This window comes from Plecotus auritus (assembly GCF_963455305.1).
Source record: "Plecotus auritus genome assembly, chromosome: 2".
NCBI classification, from domain to species: Eukaryota; Metazoa; Chordata; class Mammalia; order Chiroptera; family Vespertilionidae; genus Plecotus; species Plecotus auritus.
The window spans coordinates 182,072,643-182,091,122 of NC_137771.1; the positions used below are offsets into that span (position 1 = coordinate 182,072,643).

General features: G+C 41.6%; 1 protein-coding gene and 1 long non-coding RNA gene across 8 annotated transcripts in view; one reads left to right on the forward strand and one right to left on the reverse strand.

Annotated features, from left to right (window-relative positions):
* Nucleotides 1–580: 580 nt before the first annotated feature.
* On the reverse strand, nucleotides 581–5,492 carry LOC308242990. The gene is made up of 3 exons (XR_013960034.1): nucleotides 5,212–5,492; nucleotides 4,894–4,990; nucleotides 581–2,015 (listed from the first exon to the last, which is right to left on the reverse strand). It is a non-coding gene; the product is annotated as an uncharacterized lncRNA (long non-coding RNA).
* The window catches only part of MASP1 (MBL associated serine protease 1), a gene marked incomplete at its 5' end in the record, with an annotated part of 66,114 nt that continues 52,792 nt past the window's right edge, over nucleotides 5,159–18,480 (forward strand). For 5 of the 7 annotated variants that reach the window (XM_080657926.1, XM_080657928.1, XM_080657927.1 and 2 more), the window contains 2 exons: nucleotides 5,159–5,631; nucleotides 11,593–11,824. In XM_080657926.1, the coding sequence (XP_080514052.1) occupies nucleotides 5,627–5,631; nucleotides 11,593–11,824 (237 nt within the window). Of the gene's footprint in view, nucleotides 5,632–11,581; nucleotides 11,825–18,480 lie in introns of those variants that run through there. The other 2 variants (XM_080657929.1, XM_080657924.1) reach the window with 2 other exon arrangements.

Sequence of the window (18,480 nt, forward strand, 5' to 3'; positions counted from 1 at the left end):
GCTAAGATTTGGAAACAGCCTAGGTAACTGTCAGCAGATGACTAGATCAGAAAACTATGGTACATCTACACAATGGAATACTATGCTGCCATAAAAAAGAAGGAATTATTACCATTTGTAGGCACCTGGATGGAATTAGAGAACATTATGCTAAGTGAAATAAGCCAGTCAATGAAAGAAAAATACCACATGATCTCACTCATTTGGGGATAATGAAAAAAATTATAAACTGATGAACAAAAAGATAGATACAGAGGCAGTAAAGCATCAAACAGACTGTCAAATTACAGCGGGAAGGTTAGGGAGAGGTAGGGGAAATAACAGATCAACTGAAGGACTTATATGAATGCATATAAGAGTAACCAACGGATGCAAAACATTGGGGGGTGAGGGCATGTATGGGAGTGGGGTGGGGGGGGGCAATGGTAAGATATGTACACATATAATACCTTAATAAAAAATAAAATAAAATAAAAAGTTTGCCCACCCCTGCTCTAGACCCATGCTCCCAACATGTAGCCATTTATTTACCTTTACAATTTTTTTTCAGATGCATAGATACCAACTAATTATTATTTTTAAAAAAACTTTTATTTAAATCAACTCTGGATTTATTTTTTTAACTAGAATCCATATATTTGAAAACATGGTTCTGCCATAAATATAAAAATAAAGATAATGAATAAAAAATTGTTAAATTCCAGCAGAATACCATTGCATCCTCAAGACTCTGAACCTGAGGCTGCCTTTCCTTGTTAAAAGGGAAAATAGCATTCATGGTATAATGATACCACCTTGAGACTTTCTTTTTTATAATATCAAGAGTGAAGGAGAAATTTAAAAGTCAGGACTCTTTTTGGCATATGATGGTGACAGACATTGAGAGTCAACTCATACAATCCCCACTTCCAACCCCTATCTTCTTTAATGCCTGCTTCCTCTGTATAAGCTGTAAAACCCTCAAAGTTAGTAGTGGCTGAGGGACCCAGCTCTGTGAGACATTAAGAAAAATCTCCCAATGCTACCTTTTCCTCTTCATTCTTCTTTTCTGCTTAGATAGTGATACGACATCTAGAGTCACTGCAGCCATTTTATAACCATGAGGTAACAGCATGACCATGAAAGCCCAATTTCTACAGCTGGCAGAGCACAAAGAAAGAAAACAATGTTGAGTAGCTGCTCCAGAACTACCTACCTTCTCACTTTTTGCTATATAAAGAAAACAAATTCTCTATATTTAAGCATTAGTCAAGGTTTCTCTTTTTACCTACCAAACAGAATTTTAACTGACCCAGTGTTTATTAATTCCATGTATTTGGCACCTGCAACCAGCTTGACACCACTGGTAGTATGTCTTTCATGCTTTGGGGGAACCTTCTGTAAGAGCACCTGTATTAGTTTGCTAAAGCTGCCATAACAAAATACTGCAGATTGGGCAGCTCAAACAGCAGAAATTTATTTTCTCACAGTTTTGGAGACTAGAAGTTCAATATCAAGGTGTTGGCAGATATTTTAAAGAAGTTCAAGATTAAGGTGTTCTTCTGAGCCATCTTTTCTTGGCTCACAGATGGCCACCTTCTTGCTGTCTCCTCACGTATTATTTTTTCTGTCTGTCCTAATCTTCTCTTCTTATAAGGACACCAATTACATTAGATTTGGTCCCACCCTGATATCCCATTTTATCTTAATCACCTCTTTAAAGACCCTATTTCTAAATAGTCATGTTCTGAGATTCTGGGGGTTAAGGCTTGCTTCAACACATGCATTTTGGAGCACACAATTCAGCCTATAAAAGAGCTTAACAGTTTATATATTTAGTAGATAACTATTTTTCCTTCCCTGAATTCTTCCCGTTACATGACAACAAGGCTTATGGGTGTTCAAAGTCCACAGACAGGATAAGGAATTCTCAGATGAGGGGAAAGTGTCCTGAATTTGGGGTCAGGAGGCCTGGGCTGTAAATATTGGTTGTCCTCTTGCTGACACACTTAGTCTCTCTGAACCTGTGTCATCATCTGTAAAAAGATAGGAATATTACATGTAATAATGTATTGGTATTTTTGTTTTAATTCCCCAGATGATTCTGATAGTCTGGTAGGCTTTGAAGTGATGGCTTTCAGCATACTATAAGTCATTTTGTTGAATAACCCAAATTTTAATTCTAAGCTGTGATCTTTGGGGCTATTTATCAGTTTCTTATATATTCTTAGGAAGCTTGGATTTAAGACTTTGCCAACAAAAACCCATTGCCCAAATTCCTTACATTTTCTAACACATTCATGGAATTCCAGAAAGTTCCATCTCAAGAGTTGCATATAATAAATACTTCAGTAGAACATGTAAACTAAGTCCTTTCTAGTGGTAGGAATGCTGTGCCACTTACCCTCTTTGTAGTAGTTTTCTGCTCCTTTACCCTGACTATAACCTGGGGGTATTGAGCCCACATCTGCCATTCTATACTTTCATGATCCTAAATAACACATTATTAGTTCCTTGTATGCATATTTTAAATTTTTTGGTGAAACTTTAAAAAAAAAAAAAGCTAGTTGAAGCTTCTTAAAAATTATTGTTCTGAATACCTATGTTTGAATCCTGATTAATGGAATGCTATTATGGCAACAGATAAAGCCAGTGTCGAGATTAGAGGACCACTTTGGACTCTTTGACTGGCTTATAGGTCATTAGCAATCCACTTGACCTACTATAAGTCAATGTGTTGGATAACCCAAATTTTAATCCTTAGCTGTGATCTTTGGGGCTATTTATCAGTTTCTTAGATATTCTTAGCTGCAATAGCATCCCATAGTCCTCCAGACCACATGTATATGTGTTCATGATCTCAGCAGAGTCCAACTCCCTGATGTCACGGTGGAGCAAACTGATGCCTCCCTCCCCCTCCCATAGTCAACAACCTAGGTGACCCGCCCAAGGTCACATACAAGTTAGCCTACCCATATTTAGCCTACCCATATTACTTCCAGACCACTTCCCTTCCATTGCTCCCACTCCCCCATCTATTCATGACACCACAGGGAGTTTTTATTGAAAACACAGGACAATATCATCAATGCAGTCCAACCCAATGGGAAGCTTCCCTGAAGCCCACCCAGATCACTCCTGAGCCACAACATTCTTGTTTTCACGCAGACTCCATTAGAGCCTTGGCTCACTCCCAGGGAGGCACACATCAAATCTGCTGCATATTGGCAGAACTTTGGCTTAGAACTTACTTCAAACGCCTCCCATGAACGCTGGCAGCCTTGAAAAATCATGGCCAGGAAACCATTTCAGGAGGCTCAATTGTTCTATGACACTTTGCGAGGAGAAGCTGATGGCTTTCCCTCCCAAGCTCTCCCCTTCATGCCCAGGACAAATGACTGCATTTCCCTGTATGTGCCCTAAATTAGGAGAGGGCCAGCTCAGCTGCAGCGTGAATGGAGGAAATGTCTTTAATGGGCAGGACCCTCTGCACAGCGCACTGTGCCTTGTGCCAAATTCTTTCTCCTTCAGTTTTAAAACACTTGTGTATTCCAAGAGAAATGTAGTCCATGTGTTTCTGCTTCATTTACACTTAAATAATTTAAATGTTTTGTGAGAGTTATTTGATGTCCAAGCACCCTGTGAGTCTTCTTCATGGGACTTTTAGGGGGTTGTTTCTATTATGTCTGAAACACAAAGCAACATTTCATTGAAACAGTGACTGAGGACAAACCTAGTCTCTCATCCCATGTGCTTGCACCCACATTATTGACCACAGCTTCTTAATAAGGCCGGACTTGGTAAGTCTGGCATTTGAAAGTGTTAAAATAGAGAAACTGGAGAGAAAAGGGAGCAAGGAGAAGTTCAGTGGGATTCAAGCCATCATTCCCTAAAATGTGCCAAAGCAAAGTTGGGAGTGCATGCATGTGCCCCAATGGTTAGAAACGGTGGTAGCCCTTTCTCAGGTACACCACTGGCTAGCTTCAAAAAAAGCCCTGCGTAAGTATAATCCCACTTAAGTTTCATAGCAACCCCATTTTCTAGGTAAGAAAACAGAATTAAAGATGTTCAGTATTGGGCCTAACGTGCACAGCTGGCTTAGATAGAAGTTCGGAGTCTAGCACTGTTTTCAAAATAGTTCAAATTGAGTTTCTCTGTGAATGTTGTGTGTACTTGAATTGACATATGCATTTTAATACATTACTGAGAAGCAGTACAATATAATAAGTTGGAGCTCAGATTGTTTTCCTCATTGCTTTCTAGCTGTGTGACCTTGGGTAAGTTGCTTAACCTCTCTGGGCAGTGTCAATACCTATAAAATGGTGACACTATTACTACCCACCTAGCTGAGGTACAAAGATGATTGGAGGGAATTAACACATTATTAGAATAGGGCCTGACGCATCACTATTAGTGGTAGTAGCAGTAAGAAGTAACAAAGGGCTGGCAATCTTGGCAAGTCATGCAGCCTCTCTGAACCTCAGTTTTCTCATTTGTAAAATGTGTATAATGGTATGATCCTCACAAGTTGGTGGGAGTAACTAAGATGACATTTGTACATCGCTCTGCCTAATGCAGAAAAGGTTCTCAGTAAAAATCTCAGTTTTATGCCCATTTGGTTGTCATTGTTGTGAAGGGAGTTACCTCTCTTATTATTCAGCTCAGCTTAGATCTGGTGCTGATTTCTCCACAAACCTGCATACAGGTCTGGCTCTTCCTACACTGGGGTGCAGGGCTTTCTGACTGCGAACCATCCTCTCTGGCTGTGTTCGACCTCTACACCCTCTGAGTTGGTAAACAACACAAGTTCTGTGTTTCAGTGGGAACACCAAGCCAACTGCAGAGCCTCTGCTCCCAAACATTCCCAGCCAGCAGCTCTGCTCACAGGAAAACCTGTGCTGTTTGCCCACAGACCTGGGGATCAGGGATCTGTTTTCTTTCCCAGTGTGGATGTTAGAATTGCCTTCTTGGTTGGTTATTTCTGTTTAGTTGGTGTCCTTTTGCCAGTGTCCTGAAAAAGAGCAGAAAACTATAGCCATCTGGCAAGGGAGACTGAAGAGAAATTAGACTTTGTCCCCCTCCACCCTCTACACTCAAACAGACTCACCCACAGTCGCACAGACTCTCTCTCTCTCTCTCTCTCTCTCTCTCTCTCACACACACACACACACACACACACACACACACACACACACACACACGGTGACACAAATACCTATTTGAGCCACTCACTTATTTCAGTTATTTTCTCTCAGGGACTGGAGCCAGCCATGCAGGATAAAGGAGGGAACTGGAGGAGCAGATCTCTTCAGGAAGACAGATTCTGTTCTGTCAGGTTTCTCTGAGTGTGTGTAAGAGGGAGGGGGAAAGAGACAGAGAGAGAGAGAGAGAGAGAGAGAGAGAGAGAGAGAGAGAGAGAGAGAGAGAGGGGAAAAGGCAGAGGGAGAGAGGGGAAGAGGGGGAGAGGGGATCTGTTGCAGGCAGGGGAAGGCGTGACCTGAATGGAGAATGCCAGCCAATTCCAGAGACACACAGGGACCTCAGAACAAAGATAAGGCATCGCTGACACCACATCGGGGACGAGCTCACAGACAACTCAGGCCGGGGGGACCAAGGCCAGGGAGCCAGGAGCACCCAAGGCAGGAAAATGAGGTGAGTGCCAGGGTAGGAATGGGGCAAGGGTGTCCCTTCAGGGACCAGGTGTCAAGTAGCTCTGCAGGGTCTGACCTTGTGTCTGGGCTGACTCACCTTTGTGTCCTGTGGGTGGTACAAAGGGTTTCTTATCAATCCTTCGGGCTCTGAGAGGGAGACTGGGATGGGCGCCTTCCTGGGACTCCAGAGACATGCAACTTGAAACGGGAGACTTTGTGCAAATCCTGCCCAGGGCTGCTGACGCTCAGATTCCTCCTCTGCCAGCGCAGGGTGCTGCCTGCTGGCGAATGAGACTTTCCTCCTGCTGCCCACAGCTCAGTTTTTTGTTTTCCTCCTCTGCAAAGAACATTGGTATACCTCTCCCAACACTTTGTGAGTTAGATGTGTGTTTGTGTGTTCATTTGTTCTGACCAGAAAAGAAACCAGCTTCCCACAGCTCAGCTCTGTGGTTTCTTAAACCCTCAGAAGTTGCCTAGTTAAAACCTCAATTTAGAAAACTGAAAACCTGTCCCCGTTTTACAGTTTTCTATAAATTTCTGAATTTCTGACTGAAATCAGAGGCAGCTGGTGGCATGAATCAGAATACCAATAGCACCAAATGGTTCTTACAGGATACCACAATTTTATTTTTTCAAAAGGAGCCTTTGGTTCTGAACCCAGGACTTTAAATTCTAATTGTTTTTATGCTCTTCAACATTTCTTATTCCTCAGCTATAGTTTGAGTTACTTGATCCTTCCTACTATACATTCCTTGTAAGTTTTCCTCTGCAAGTCTCAAAACCTTATCACCGTAATTATTTTTACTACTTATAAGTGTTAATGCGGTTAAGAATACAAAAAAGGGGAAGAAGAAAGAAAAGAAAAACACTGTTGATGTTAAGTCCCTAAACGCCTCCTTTCCCATTAATTTTCTTCTCAATTGAAAAAAAGGGTGTTCTATTTGTTTCTCTTTTGCAAAGTCACCTAGCAACTATTCTGGGTCTGGAATCAATGAGGGGCTTCAGATTGTTAACTCTTTGAACTCAGATTACCTGTAGTTCAGAGAGGTAATCGGGTCTTTAAGGTTAATTCTTTTAAAAGAACATTTGTTCTTTTTAAATACATTGTAATTTTAGATCTGCCATCTAACTTCATATTCCTTTCTCCTAAAGGAATGTCGACATGCAATGACAATTTGATTGATCTGTCACTGTTTGAATCTCACCCTACCCCCAATGCCCCAGTCATACCAAACTACAGGGCTGATGAACAGTTCTGTGTCTTTGCGTTTATCCATTCCTTAACCCAGAACATCGTTCCCCCTTATTTTCTACCTAGGGGACCCAATTGCTCCAGCCGATTCAAACATCACCTCCTCTTCCCTAGCCAACATCCCCAGAGTAAGCATCCTCTGTCCTCTGAGGCTACATCTCTTCTTGTCTTTGTAACATCTCCTTGTTTAAATGCCCACCTCCTCTTCCAAGACTGAATGTCTCTTAAGATACGGAATCTTTTTGTATTAGTATGCCCAGTATTTAGCATAATATCTGTTTCCTGTTAGACATTCAATAAATATTGGCTGAATTGCATTCAGTTGTGAAATAGCACAAATACTACAGAAAAGTGCTCCAATAAAAGTTTTCCAAGAGTCTTGCCTCATATAGAAGGGCACTTCAGAGTTTAAAAAACGCTTTTATGGGCATTGTCTCTTCTGGTTTTCAGATTTTTGGATAAGGTAAGGATTTACGAAAAAGTGACCATAAAAGCAGTTAACAATTTACCCAAAGCCACATGGATGATTTGGAAGGCTCAGACTTAAACTTGGGTCTTTGGGCTTCAACTCCCAGACTTGGATTTTTTTTTTCTGCCATATTCTACCAGACTCTCAATCAAGTAACATTCTACACTGGCATCTCCCAGTCCTCCTGCACATTAGCATCATCTGTAATACTTCAAAGTGCCGAGGACTGGCCCTCACTCCAGACCAATTAAACTAGAATCTTTTGGGGGAGAGGCTTTGGTATTAGTATCTTTTCCAAAAATTTTCACATAAAGCCATGGGTTTTTGAATTATTTTTCACAGGATTAATTGCTTTGGCCAGATGCCTGGGCATATGGGCATGGACCCAGCTTCCTCTGTGAGCTTCGGTTCTTCCCTTCTTCTGTTGAAGCTAATTCGCCATATGGTATTGGCTATGACATGTCACCTCTTGGGGTATCCTTTTCATCACCCGTCAACTAAGGGTGTTGTCAAAGGGATCTATGCAGTCCCTTTCAACTCTTCTACTCAGAGACAGTCTGGATGTAGTGTGGGTTGAAGTGAGGGGAGTGAATGGAGAGGATAGAAATTACTACTCATTGCACAATCACTGATCTACACAGGCATTTTTATCCTTCCTGATGGCCTGCTCCCACACTGGAGCCTCTGAAATCCCAGTTTTCGACATTACTTTTGACATTTCAAGCAAATGTAGCTCAACTTTTTTGATTAGCTAGAATATAGATAGCAGGTGTCAGGAATTGTACAGCCGGTGCCTGGTGTATAAGAAGCCAAAAACACTCAGAAAGTGTGATGGGGAATGAAATCCGACACTTTTATCCTCTGATTTGCAGCCCCTAAAGCAAGCAAGCATATGCTCAAGCCTATTATGTGCAAGGAGATATTTGTTTCATATGTTCGACTGTTTTGAGATGCAAACAGAATAGAACAGAAAGCTTCGCAGGCCTTCCTCCCACACTAAACAGTTGTCTACCCCACATGGTCCTGGGCTTCTGGGCTGTCAGCAGCCGGCCCTTAACAGCCCCGCAGTAGGAGGCTGAGTCTCCTCCATGTGGTCTGGAAAAAGCAGCCATGGAGAAAGTTGACCTTTGAGCCTTGCACAATCTGGATGTCGCTATTGCAGGGAAGTCTGATTTGGGAGCCAACACTCACTCCTAACCCCCCTGTTTTTCGGGAAGCAGCATGATGGAGTAATCTAACTAATGTTTGCCTAGGGCTGGGTGGTTAACAGAGCACTTTCCAACCACCTTTTTTCTGAGAGCAGCCCTGTAGGAAGTCATTATTATCACCAAATGGATGAAGAGATAGAAACCTAACATGACTTTCCCAAGATTGGTTAGATAAATGAAGTAAAAGTCTGAACTGGAACCTAGTTCTTCTGCCCTAGGACCAGCACTCTCCCCTTCCCAAGCAGCACTGCAGCAGAACTCCCTGCCCTGCTGACGTGGGTATATTTCCTCTCTTGAATGTAGGGCTGCCTGGGCCCTGTGAGTGAGAGTTTCTGGACTAAGCTTTCCTATGAATTCACTAGAGACTTGGACTAATGCCTTCCCTTCTCTCTGCCTCTGTGGCCCTTCCTCCAACAGATTGGTTTAAAAAAATATTGACCCTGACAATTGGATTAAAACAATTTGCTTCCTTAGTTGCATCTCACATGTTGCTATTGTAAGGGCCTTGAAAAAAATTTAAGTAATTTTATTGTTTTATTTATATTGAAAAAAAATAGTACAGGTCCTTCTAGACAAATTTGAATATTTTGTATACACAAAAATAAAATTAAAAACACTCATAGTCCCACGTCAGTGATAACCACTGCTAGCACCCTGCTGATATCTTTCTACTCCTATTTGCACTTACCTATTTACCTTTTATGTAAATATCATGAGAAAGCTATGTATATAGATTCAAAAATTCATGCATATGCATATATACACATATATGCATCTGTACATGTGGGACAGAGGGTTGGGAAAAACAGTTTTCTGACTAGAAAAGATATAATTATTAATCCTAAAATGCTGGTATAATTTCCCAGCATTGACTTTTGGGGTTGTATAAGACTGTGGCCCCATTTCATTCATAAATTCATCCATTCAGTCACTCAGTCATCATCGATTATATATTAGGCTCTACACCAGGTCCTTTATATACATAACCTTTAATGCTCATGTGAGTTCTTTAATTAGAGATAATAATCCCCATTTTCATATGAGGAAACTAGAGCTCAGAGAGACTAATTACCTAAGATTTCATGGCCAGTAAGCAGAAAAATTGGGATTTGAACCCCAATACATCAAACTTCAGGGGCTGTTCCCCTAAAGCAGTTCAGTGTGATGTGTGTTCAAGGGAGTGAAAGATACTCTATAGCATTGGAAGCTTTAAACTGGATGATGGAAGAGAAACAAGACAATTAGGTGGGAATGATTACAGCATGTGGAAGAAGGCCGAGTTATGGGTGGGCATGGCATGCCAAAGTATGGCTGGCACTGAGATTAAGTTGGACAGGCAGATCAGCACTAGATCAAAAAGCGATCATCAGCCAACACGGGAGCAGATGCTTTACCCTGCAGGCACAGTGGCACAGCATGGTCAACATCTGTGTATTAGTAAATCAACCTTGGAGGAAGATTGCTGAATAGTATAAAGTGGGGGCAGGGAGACCACTTAGGATGCAATAGCAATCTACAATAATAAAAGCATAATATGCTAATTAGACTGGACAGCCGAACAACCTTCCGGACGAAGTCACGGCGGCAGGGGCCGAGGCAGAGGCAGTTAGGGCGATCAAGCAGGCAGGTGAGCAGTTAGGGGCATCAGGCAGGCAGAGTGGTTAGGGGTGATCAGGCAGGCAGGCAGAGGTGGGTAGGGGTGATCAGGCAAGCAGGCAAGTGGGTAGGGGCAATCAGGCAGGCAGGCAAGCAGTTAGGGGCGAACAGGCAGGCAGGCAGGCAGAGTGGATAGAGGTGATCAGGCAGGCAGACGAGCAGTTAGGGGTAATCAGGCAGGCAGGCGAGTGGTTAGGGATAATCAGACAGGAAGGCAGAGGTGGTTAGGGGCGATGAGGGAGGGAGGCAAGCAGTTGGGGGCAATGAGGCAGGCAGACAGAGTGGTTAGGGTCAATCAGGCAGGCATGCAAAGTGGTTAGGGGCAATCAGGCAGGCTGGCAGTTAGGAGCCAGCAGTCCTGGATTATGAGAGGGATATCTGACTGTGGTTTAGGCCCTACAGGATCGGGCCTAAACTGGCAGTCAGACATCCCTCGAGGGGTCCCAGATTACGAGAGGGTGCAGGCTGGACTGAGGGACCCTCCCCCATGCACGAATTTCATGCACTGGGCCTCTAGTATTCCATATAAGAACTTTTACATCAATTGACCATGGAAAGCAGAATAAATACTACTTATGGGAGAAGTTGATGAGCCAGGTTTGGGATGTTTGAATTCAAGGTCCTTGGGTCTTGCTTGGGTCAGGGAGGGGTCAGTCTATTAGATGCTTGGTGTGGTGTAAATTGACCATTAGGGTTTTGACCAGCCTTGAACATTCTGCCTCTATTGCATCAGTCACATTGGGTGTGTTCTGTAAGTTTTATTGAGTTTTCCTTGCCCTTTATCCAACTCTTTTAATAGTCCATTCTTTTTTATTCCTACAGCTGGAAATAAATTGTAGGGTTTTGATCATTTTATAAGAACACTTACCAAGAGGGAAAAAATTTGTTTTACTGAGTCTTTCTTAATTCAAAATTTTGCATACCTTGATTAATTTTGTTAAATTTGTGTAAGGTACTGCAGATCCCATCATTGAGTACAAATCTCATCCCAAGATTACTATGTTACTATTACTTTTTAGAAAACAGAAGAGGTTATGATTCTTAAATGAAGTTGAGCTGAAGAAATGATAATAACTTTTACCTGATTATGCAATTTACATTTTCAACAGAAAAACGATGTGTGTCAAAGTCCCAAATGTGGTATTTGCTGGCAAAGTTTAATACTATTATCAAATCTTCAAAAGAGCACAACTGACAGAAACCTTAGAAATCACTGAGTTACCATTTTCTGTATGGTAAGCAAGGCCCACAAGAGAGGAGTAAAGGCAGAAGTCAGTGGCTGAGATATGCTGAGAACTTGATCTCTGGGCTGCTGACTTAGTTAAATGGTGAGCAACTGTGTCCATGAATGTAAGGTGATCCATTTATGTCTTTTAGGTGGCTCCCTCTTTATCATGCTTTGTGCTTCTCCTTGTGGAAGGCTTTGGCCCACACTGTGGAGCTTAACAATATGTTTGGCCAGATTCAGTCGCCTGGCTATCCAGACTCCTACCCGAGTGATTCAAGAGTGACTTGGAATATCACTGTTCCAGAAGGATTTCGGATCAAGCTTTACTTCATGCACTTCAACTTGGAATCCTCCTATCTTTGTGAATATGACTATGTAAAGGTGAGACCCCTGATATTCCCTAACTGGGCCAGGATGTCTACCAGCGAATCTGCTGGGAGTTAGGCAAGCCTAGATGAATTAGATGCTGTGCTTACTCCCATGCTGGCAGTCCAGTGAGGGAGACACACAAGGTTACAACATGATGAATGAAGGTGTGAGTGACACGCTAGGTGCAGGATGAGTACACAAACTGAGAAAGGACCATGAGGAAAATGAGGCTGGCAAAGTGTAACTCAGCCAAACACAGCTTCCTCTTTTTATTTCTGTTCTCAAAGTCTTTAATGTTTTCACTAACCTCTACTCCAAGGTCACTTTTAATTCACAAAAGCAGAAAAGGGGAGGGACCCTAGCATAAGCATTAATCAGACTGAAACACATCCGTAAGTATGTCAAAATCTGAGGCACTAGAAAGTATTGCCTAGTTCTCTAAGTAATGATCAAGTGTTTGGGGGAGTGTAGGATATCCAGTAGCAGACAGTTGGAGGTGAGAGTGGAAGGTTAGATTTGGAAGAGATTCTGAGGGGCCTTGAATGTGATACTAAGGAGTTTGCATTTTATCAGCAAAGGGTATAGGCAAGGGTGGGGGTCACTATCAGAGGGGAATGTAAAGAAAAAACACATGGATGAGGGGCAGGAAATAATCAACACAATATTACCTGGAATTTAGAGAGAGCCTACAAACAAGACCATGGATCGGAAGCTGTTCTTTAAAAGTGAGGCTAAGAAAGGTTGGAGAACTTTCTTTCTTTCTTTCTTTCTTTCTTTCTTTCTTTCTTTCTTTCTTTCTTTCTTTCTTAATTTAAATGAAAAAATATGATTGGAGTATTTCTGAGAGATTGAGTTTATTAAGGTTGTGTCTGATTTGAAAAGTTGAGAACCTGCTTTCTAAACTTTCTCTGACTTCCTGGAAGAGGTTCTCATCAAACCACTCTAGAGCAGACTTAGCATATTGTTAGGATTATTGTAGACTCATTTTTCCACAGCCAATAATTCAACAAGAGTTAGCCTTGTATTAGCCAGGATGGTTGATCAACAACAAAGTAGTGAGTTTGCAAGGTGCTTTTACACTTATAAGCTTATTCAACCTTTAAAACAATCCTATGAGGCAGGTACTACTATTCCATTTAATAAGCCAAGAAAAAACCCAAGAAGGTAAAGCAACTCACCCAAAGTTGTATAGATAGAAAGTGGCAAAACAAGGATCTAAACCCATGTGTTGTGACTGTCAATCCTATGCTTTTTTGGCTATACAAGCTGTAATCCACTGAGCCCCAGGATACTGCAGGGGGTTACAAGGCCACTAGAAGCAGGGGGAGCCTGGTAAGTGGGGCTGTGAACTCCTACCCTGTTTAAACTCATTTTAATTGCTGGATGTTGCTTATCATTTATGTTGGATCTGCATCAAAAATATTACTTGCAACAAGGGTTTTGTGACTATGAAAGCTTCCAAAATTGGTACTCCATGGCAAAGTTTCTAAATATTGACATTTTGAGCCAGATCATTCATTGTTGAGGAAAGCTGTTTTGAGAATTATACAGTTTTTAACAGCATCCCTGGCTTCTACTCACCAGATGCCAATAGCACTTCCCTCTTGAGTTTTGAGCACCAAAAATGTCTCCAGATCTTGCCAATACCCCCAGAGAGGCAAAATCTCCTCATTTGAGAACCACTGCTCTAGAGGATGCTGCCCCTCTTTGAATGTTTTGTGCTAGGGACTATGAGAATTTAGGGATACAAAAGATCTGGTCCCTTACAAAGAAAGATGAGCCCAGAAAATAGCCACTGCAGAAGATGGAAAAGAGTAATGACAATGGGAGGCTGACAAATGGAGCCAACCTCTCAGGAAGGGGCTGTTCATCAAGACCCCAGTGCATCAACCTAAATTGAAATTTCTGACTAACTGGATAATTATGTCCTTTAGGATATAATCTAGCCTCTGCCAGAACCAAACCCCAAGAGAAGATAGATTATGGGTAGGGGCATTAGGTTAGCAGAATCCCCCAGCCCAATTCCCCAACTAGTACTGGTCATAAAACCAAGATAGTCTTGAATATTTGGGTTGGAAAGTGAATGTCACCACAAGGAAAGTGACCAAACATTGGCTAAATAAGACAGTATGTTCCGTAGATTTAGACAAAGCTAGATATGAACTTCCTAACTGCCTTTTTCCTCTACTTTCAAACATGTCAACCATCTAGAAATTTTCTCAGTGAGAGCACTTGCTTTTATTGGTAGCTGAAGCCTCACAACTATAAAAATTACAGATTTTTTTCTTTAGCTGTAACAATGACTTATTTTCATTATTCCCCCTTCTCTACCCCTAGAATTTACTCTTGGTTGATATGCATTGAGTAATCATTTCTCACAAGTTTTCCTCTTATTCAGACAGATGCCAGGTTTGACCTTGTTAGGACTCCTTTATCAAGATGATAAACACACAATAGAGGATTTAACTCATTCCTTTGCCCCAAATAAATTCAGTCTCCTGGAAAAGCAGATTAAGGAGCTGACATCAGCTGCATTTTGTATGGGGGAAAAAATGACAAGGTACTGTTCAAGGGCAACAAGAGAATCTGAAGACCTTTCTGACAATGAATTAAGGACACTGAAATACATTTCTACCCAAAGCTTGACCTTTCTGGCTGGAGAATATGTTAGAAATTGATTAATGGTTTCCATCCAGGAAGGTGAAACACTTTTCTGAAAGCCCAAGAAGATGGAACTAAAGCTTCTGGAAGAACAGCATAGTCTTGGGTTCTTGCCTAGGTTTTAGGAAATGCCTGTTCTAGTCCCATATCTGCCATTAATTTCCAAATGATTGGGAGTGGACAAGAAAATCTTGTAATACTCTCTTTGCTCAAAATCAGACTTGTAACCAAAGATCAGTCTGCTTGAGACAATGCAGAAACTGAGCTGCCTACCTGAAGTGCCCTGCAGTCCTTGTAGCTCTGACCCAAACACATTTTGCTAAATCTTTGGAGGAAGGAATTAACACATTGGGCAGAGAGGGCAAGACGCATTTCTCTACTTGCACTTGTCCAGCTGATTCCCTTCTAGAATGCCAACGAGCACCAGCATTAGCCTCCCTGCAGAGGCTCCAGCAGCCATGAGGCCTGAGCAGGCCTTCCTTTGCAGGACACTGTGCCCTGGTCAGCTGACAATTGGTGCTCATAAGGAGACAGGTCCTGTGCCCTTGGCCACTCATGCCTTGCAGAGTTCCTCTCCTGGAGTCAAGAACTCACAGAATATCAGGCTGCTGAGGCCCTCTGGACCCTCATCTAGTCCCATGCAATATTTGTTGTTTTTCAAATATTATGTCCCAATGAACGTTTTCTTCTAAGAAATCTTCTAGTCAGCCGATAGAGAAAACAGAAGTGGGGCTGCTCGGTGTGAAGGTGGCTCCGAAGCTCACTCTGCTCACTCATTCTCCTTGGTCACCCTGAAGTTCACACCTTTTGGGAATTATTGACTGTTGCTTATGTTCCCGTTGGACAGAAGAGGTGACTGAAGCTTATAATTCAGGGACAAGACTAGTATTCTGGCCTCTGAACTCACAAACCCAAAAGCCTTCCACATATAGTTGAAACCCATTCACTTTTTCTAATTGCCCTCCAACCTTTGACCTCAGAATATGTGTCTTTCCTGGCTACTAATGAGAAGGAGGCTCTTTGCTTTCTATCTGCATGAGTATGAGCACGCCACACCGCCCCTGGATAAGTCAACATCCTCTCCAAAATTATGTTTTTTTTCATCTAGTCCATGAAGGGGTGAGATGAGATGATCACTAAAGTCCCTTAAATTCCAGAATTCTAATCCTAATTCTCCTTGCCAGAACTTTACAGATGATCCCACCAAACCCTTAATTTCCTGGTTAGAATAATACCAGAAACCAGTAATGGTATGTTATGACGGCCACTTCTCAAGGTTTTATGGCCATAAGCACTCCATTAAGAGCCTACAGTCTGCTGGGGATGCCTTAGTGACATGTCATTTAAAGAAAACTTGTAAACATATCATGCCACTGCTGTCTTTTTTTAAGCAGTTTCAAATATCACTGATTTCCATTTGATGATTTCTATCCGGGGATGTTAAATGCTCATACAATATGCCCTGTTTTGAGGCTTTATCACTCTGTGACTAAATTGTCTTGGTAGACTTTGAAGTGGGTTTAAAGAACCCTCCAGTTCATAAGAACCCTTTTCAGAGTAGCCTAAACCCACAGACCACCCTTCCCACCCTGACCCATCAGGGTGATGATGACCACACTGCTGACACTGCATATCAGTATCTTACAGAAGAGCAGGACCCCAAGGCTGCAGTCCAGATGCTTCCATCTTAGGAAATTCCTCTCTCCGACCTGATTTCCCGCAGTCCTTTGTCTTCAAAATGCATACACATCTGCACAACAGCATTTGCTTCCTTGGAATGTGTCTGCAATGTGTGGATTCCTGCAGTGCACAGATGAAGCATACAAATCACAGCTGATTAATGTTGCAGGTGAGGTCAGAGCACAGATGCTGGCCAGGGAGTTGGTAGGCCAGGATTCTTGTGGCCTTTCTCTTTTAACTAGGTAAACCGTGGGCAAGTGACTACTTCTAGAGGGGGATACTGAAATATAGGAACTTCAACAAGATGGTCTCTAAGGCCAATGTAGCCCTCATACATATGTAGCTAAGACTTCAAAAATCATAGTTCAATTCTATCATCATTATGATAAAAGCCTAGGGAAGGGCAATTTATTGGCCAAGGTCACACTGGGACCAAAATTTATATCTCAAGATTTTCAGTCTCTTTCTTCTTTAAAAAAAAAAATGGCAGTGGAGTTCCATATTGCAGATGCTTAGGGTTTTTTTTTTGTGTGTGTGTGTTTTTTTTAAGTGTAATGTAATATAAGTACAATGTAAGGCAAACATTGTCCATAGTCAAACTTACTCAACCTCTTAAATATAGTAAAGCACTGTCTTATAGTATATCCAGAAGGGACTTTTTTTCTCATAAATGCAACAAATTACAGTTCCTTTGGTTGAGCATCAGATGAAGTGGTCAACTTGTGCTTAGAAAGGAGCCCTGGAGCTGATGTTACTGAAGGAGGTACTTAGAAATCAGAACCACCAAGGGGACAGCATATGCACACATCCTATTTTCAATTTCACTACATGACATCTGTTCATTGGAAAGGTAGACAATAAAAACCTGCATGCAGCTTTTATTCCCTTCTCTCTTTTACTTATTGAGTGCAAATAGCTCAATTGGCATCTGTTAAATGCTCATGTGATGTAACACCACTGTTCCTCTGTTAACTCTATATCCTTGATGTATTCAGCTTTTCTTCCATTCTTTCCACTGTTAGCCACTTAGTGCAATTCTTATTCTTCTCTAGCCTATTGCAATAGCCTCCTAGATGTCTACCAGCTGTCAGTCTCTCTTCATCCACTCCACCCTCTATATGTGTCCAAAGGAAAAGCATTGCTTTGATTGTGCCATCTCAAAATCTTTCAATGTCTCCCCACCATCTATGGAATGAAGTCCAAGAATCTTATTGAAACTCCCCCACACTTGAGCATTGAAAACTTTCCATAAACTGGGCACTGCACTAAAGGCAGGCTCCACAAAGATGAGTACCTGTCCTCAAGGAATTCTTATGAGACAAGTACATAATTAATAAAGTAAAGCTAGGCAATTAATACATGTGGTATAAGGCAGTATATAGGTTGGGGAGTGGTCATTTCTTGGTGTTCAGGAAAGGCTTTGGAAATAGTTAATGCTTGAGGTAAGTCTTGTAGGGTAAATAATAATTCAATAGTGCATTTCCCTAAGCTTCTCAATCTCTCTAAGAATTGATTTTATCATCAGTAAAAGAAAAAGAAGTTTATAATGATATACAGTACTTTTCTCAAAGGTTGTGGGAAGGTTTAAATGAGATAATGGCTGTAAGTGGAATCAACACTATAAAAGGCAGTCATGCTCAAGGGTTCAAAAATCAGGCTTTAGAATCCGTCAGAACTGGGGTCAGGCCCTGCCTCCACCTCTTATTGTAAATGTGGATAAATAATAACAATGCCTATCTCATGGGCTTCTTGGGAATGACAAATGAGATCAATGCTTTAATGATGTATGTCCTAGACATCTGTGATTAGCTCAATAAATATTATTACAGTGGTAATGATGGCAATAGTATGAGTAACAAAATGCCTGCTGGTATCAGTGGATGCTCAATAAATATCAGTTTTCTCATCTCTACCACTAGTTGGCTATCCATGACCTTGCTCTTGTCAGGCAATTTATAGAAAGGTACTTTGAAAGACCTGTATAAGTGCAGGAGGCTATTTCTCATATGTGTTTACCTGCAGCAACACAAACTTATGGCAGATTCTAAACTATTGCTTCACTTTATTCTAATGGAATAGGAAGAGCAGGGATTATTATACCTAATTTAAAGAAAAGAAAACTGAGCACAAAAAAAACTTAAATGGATTTGTCCAAGTCTCCATAGAAAGCCAAGTCTCAATTCCTGGTTGTCTTACTTCCAAGTCATGATTTTTATCTTCACTCGGTCCCTCTCAGAACAGGCTTTATCCTGGTAGGGACCTTGATATGCTTCCTGGCTATGCATTTTTTTCTAAGACAACACTGCCTGTCAGGGTAATTTAGTAAA